Genomic DNA, 4,900 nt, shown 5'->3' on the forward strand with positions numbered 1-4,900 from the left:
TTTCCTGCAGGGGGGAGTGGGAGCTTCATGAAACTCAGGTTCCTGCTTGTGGATCCATTGTTACACAGCTTCATTTCATTTCCAAGGTCCTGTGCCTTAGTTTTCTATGGTAAAACTTGTAGTTATTCTTTTCTTTTTTAATCCTTCAGGTTTAAATCATAAGTTCCTGCAGAAGACCAAGGATTGTACTTTCTAACACAATGATTTTTGTGAAAAAGGAATCCTGTATAATATGCTTCATACATGTTTATTTTATTTATTCATTACCTTTATATGCCACCCTATCCAAAGAAAGCTTAGGGTGGCTTACAATACCGTATCAAACTAGCATGATTTATCTATTGTTACTGAGTGAAATCCTGACCTCAAAAGAGTCAATATAAATTTTGCAATTGACTTCAATGGGACTATTATTTCATCCAGTTGGAAAAAGGATTGAAAAACATGGGAGGGTATTATTAGCATTGGTACTATTATCCTTCTGCCAGTAAATTGTAGGAAGGGGAATTAGTGTCTAAGAAGTGGTAAGGGAGAGTATTTAATATATTCCAATGATTATATTGCCATATAGTTTCATGCTTTAATTGTATGCAAAAATCTAGAAAGATAGGTGTGGGCTTGACAACATATATAAACAAATAAATATCATATCAGAGAGACTGATGAACTAGAGAGAAGTCAGAGAAAAACAAAATTAGCAGTACTAAGGGACTGACTCATGGAGAATAGGGTAAATATTTATTATTTAACCTTTAAGGTACAGGTTTATAACCAAAAGATATAAGTGGAAGATGAATTACTTAGGGTGGGATATGGGGTTCCAGTAGTAACAATGGGATTTCCTGTGTTAAAATGGTGAGAGGCTTAGTCTTAGTACTACTTACTTAAGAAGTTCGGGAGACAAAACAGGAAAAAAGACATTGCTGGGGGTAATCATTTATTATTAAGAGGGCATGACAAATTGGATGGCCTATCAGATCTTTCCTGCTCCAATTTCTGTAACTTTTTATCATTCCATTGGACACAGTTATAATAGCCTTTTCCCCCTTGTGTAACTATTCTCTGCCAATAATATTGAATGGTGGCTCCATCTGTACAATAGGGCCTCAACAACTTAGCTCAATTAAGCTGTTAAAAAAACCAAAAAACCGAAAACAAACAAACAAGAAACTTGTCGTGAAAATAACTCTTCCTTATAACTGCTTAGAAATGAATTTCCTCTAATCTCTATCAGGATCCTGTTGAAGATACCCCATCAATTCTACATGCTCCCTGTACCATCACAGAAACCCAAGCCAATAAGGATCAGGAATCACAGCTAGAAACTGGTGCTCAGAAAGAAGTCACAAATGGTCTTTCACAACCACAAATCATCCACAAGGAGGGCAAGATCAACTCCCAAGAGGAGCAGGAGCTGGCAAAGTTCAGACAGGTCGAAAGAAACAATACTGAGCTGGAGAAGATGCGAATTAACTTTGAGTTGACTATGCTGAAATACCAACAGTTAGAGAATGAAAAGCAGCGGCAACATGAGGAAAAGATGGAGCAGATGTGTCAGCAGGCACCACTGAAACCAGCAGGTTCACAGGAGGTGGAGCACCCTGGTAACAAATTAGATCCAATAACTGAAATTGAACTGAAGAAGATGCGTATGGAGTTTGAACTGAGCAAGCTGAGATATATCTATGAGGAGAATGAAAGACAGAGGCAGCATGAGCAGAAAATGCTCAAGGAGAAGGAAAAGCAATGGCAACATGAAGAGAACATGGAGGAGACGCATTGGCAGAAACTACCCAGAAGGGGAAGCCAAAAGAATCCCAGTGGCAAAACTGAAGCCACTGCTGAAATGGAGCTGGGGAATATGAAGATAGAACTTCAGCTGACCATGCTGATATACCTGAAGGACATGAATGAAAAGCAGATGCAGTGTGAGAAGAGGAAAAAGAAGGAAAAGAAATCTCTGGAACAGGCAGAGGAGGAAAAGCAGAAGGACACAAAGGAAGAGAAACAAGAGGAGATTATGAAAGAGCAGGTGCCATGTACAGTAGTAAGTTCAGAAGAACCAGAATGGTTAAACAACAGGTTTGATTTAGCAGTTGAATCAGAGCTGGAGAGGAGACGGATGGAGTTTGAACTCACCCGGCTCGAGTATGAACATAAGGAGAATGAGAAACAAAGGCAGCACGAGGAGAAGATGGAGCAGATGCATCAGCAGGCAGCACTCAGCGAGGTAAGATGAGATGTGAAAAGGTTATGCAGATTTGTGTTTACAGCTGACTAACTTGTGGGCTAGGGGGACAAACTGATTTAGCAGAGGAGAATAATTCCCTGGAAATGTGTTCTCTGGAATTAAGCTTAGAAAATCAAACCCAAGATATGGCAAAAGTAGTAAGTGTGATAGCTGAAAGATATGTTGCCATCAGGATCTAAATAGTCACAGAAGAAATCAAACAGGAAAAGAGGTTTGTAGAAAATACCAGGACAGGCAGCAGTACAGATATAGTAATACAGCTAGTTCTGAGTCTAAAAAGTATAGTACACTTAGCTTTGTAAACCAGAGTTCAAAAAGGAAGAGAGAGATTATATTTGTTAGAACACTGAACACCTATCTTATGACTGTCCACCATTGACAAAAAGGATTGGGAGGGTCAACAGCTCTGATGAAGAACCATCCAATCAATTTAGCACATGCTATTCATTGGTATATTGGACTTGAACCTTCAGGAGGCTTTGGAACAACTTTACAGTGCACAAGGATTTGAACAGATCTTGCCAGAAAATCTCACTCCAAGTCCTGCAGTGCATATCTTGGTGACTTGAATATTTCTCAGTTGGAAAATAAGTTTGGCAGATGTGTATAGTAAAAACGTTCCTGTCAGTGTGATGCTAAGAATGACTGACAGTGCATATGGTACTGGGATGTTCAGGCTCTTGGAATGATGCCTGTGCACTGCAACTTCCCATGGGATGGCAGATAGATCTTAGATGACAGAAGAGAGTTAAGTATATAGGCAGAAGTAGACCAGATGCTTGAGTTGGGCTGGCCAGAGTGACCTTGGGGTGCACAATAAGTCCACCATACTGTTGCTCTAGAAAAGAGCAGTGGATATTTATACCCAATGTTTGGAGGCTGGATACATCCCGTTGATGGTACAGTGTTCCCTGGGGAGTATTGCACATAGCCAAATGCCCTTGAGCCCTCTTGAGAACAAGGGAGAGAACCTGCCATATGGTTCACGTGTCAATATTACAGGGTGTTAGGCACTCAAGTACATTAATGTATCTCAAGCTGTGCTGGATTGTTCCTTTTGGTGCTTTTATGACTGTGCTGATTATTAGTGTGAATTCCTCTCAGCTAAGCATAAATCACATGGCTGGTGTGTTATGGCAAATGACAAAAATAAGTCAGGTGTACTGGGAAAAATGGCCTAATCTCATAATGTAACCCATTTTGCTTTTTCCACAGCTTGCATGAAAAACCAGGACCTGATCCTGCCCCAGTTTATGGGTGCTTACTTTCCAAGTGATGGCTTACCAACATCCATATTCTTTGCGCACCAAGAGAACAGCTCTCCCATTTGCTACAAAACTTTGCTCTGCATGCTATTAGCATTCTTATACTGAGTTACAGTATTCTGGCATCTTTATGTCCTGTGATTCCTTTGTGATATCTTCATATATCATAATAGGAAAAAGAGAGGAAATGACTACTTCTGTGTCCCAATAGCCAAATCACAGTTTTTAGAGTAAGAAGTTGGTGGGAGTTTATAAGCTTCATTTGAACTCACTGCCCCCAGGGGAAACAAAACCTTCAGCTGGCCAGCTTCACATTTACTGCAAATTGGGATAACTAAACTGATGTCTGGAGTCACTTTTGTTTACACCTAATAAGGCTCTGGAATAACTGGAACACTGATTGGAATAATTTTGAACACTGAGGCTGCTCCAATTGGCTGTTGCACAAAAAAGAAAATGTGAATGTCTTCTTGGTTGATAAATGAAGCTTACTGCTGGCAGCCCTAAGTCCAGATGGTTTCTCATATGAATATTTTATAACACATGGGAAGAGCTGCCTAGATATCTTATGGGTCAAAAAACTCAGAGCTTCCATGATTTCAGCCATTGATAGGGCTCATCAGAGAGAGAACTGAGCTTGTTAATTTTACTTCATCCATGCAGAGGCATTACTTAGGATGTTGGTGCCTGGGGCAATGTGGGCAGGGAAGGAGGAATGCTTGGGCTGGCTATGGCAGCAACTGCTGGGGCTACCTTGCTTGCTACACAAGCTCAGCCAACACACGCAGCTTTGGTGCTCCCTTCAAATTGGTGCCCAGGGCTAGTGTCCCCTGACTCCCTCCCAAAATTACACTATTGCATCCATGTCATTCTAGATTTTTTAAGCAAAGGTCATTCCTTGAAGACTGGATCTTACATAGTTTCCTCTAGTGAAAAGGATCAGGCACAATTCTTCCAGACAATTATAGCAAAATGATCACTTAACCCAGTTGAAAGGCAAATCTACAATGCTGTGTATATTGGGCCTGAGTCTCTTCAATAATCATTACTATCCAGGCCAAAGACAACACCATATCGATTTGGCAGCATTTTGTGCTCACTTTACACAGGTCTAAATGGCCACAAAAGATAAAAGGCAGTGGAGTATTGAGCCAATTATATGCAGAGGCAGCCTCCAGACGGCTTGCATGGAGGATCAGGAGTAAAGTGGCGATCAAGAGGTACTAGGTTCTCTATAAACTGTCTTTTGCTACAGTGAATGTACTTAGAATGGAAAGGAAAGTTTCTTTAACTTCAAATTGGTTCAGCTCTGAGAGGTTCAGATTTAATATTAGGATTTCCGGCACCAAAGAAACAGGTACTGTACACATGCTGACCTTGCATA

The 4,900-nt window shown here is 40.6% G+C and overlaps 1 protein-coding gene across 1 annotated transcript; it reads left to right on the forward strand.

Annotated features, from left to right (window-relative positions):
- Positions 1-3,948, forward strand: LOC109282661 (golgin subfamily A member 6-like protein 6). Its single transcript, XM_019485356.2, has 3 exons — positions 1-86; positions 1,235-2,230; positions 3,467-3,948. The coding sequence occupies exons 2-3, from the start codon at positions 1,463-1,465 to the stop codon at positions 3,473-3,475; spliced, it is 777 nt and encodes a 258-aa protein (XP_019340901.1). The 5' UTR covers positions 1-86; positions 1,235-1,462; the 3' UTR covers positions 3,476-3,948.
- Positions 3,949-4,900: the final 952 nt, after the last annotated feature.

This window comes from Alligator mississippiensis, chromosome 1 (assembly GCF_030867095.1).
Source record: "Alligator mississippiensis isolate rAllMis1 chromosome 1, rAllMis1, whole genome shotgun sequence".
Classification (NCBI taxonomy): Eukaryota; Metazoa; Chordata; order Crocodylia; family Alligatoridae; genus Alligator; species Alligator mississippiensis.

Bases quoted from the DNA above. Each gene is read 5' to 3' on its own strand.
- LOC109282661 (XM_019485356.2), top strand. From the start codon at position 1,463: ATGCGAATTAACTTTGAGTTGACTATGCTGAAATACCAACAGTTAGAG.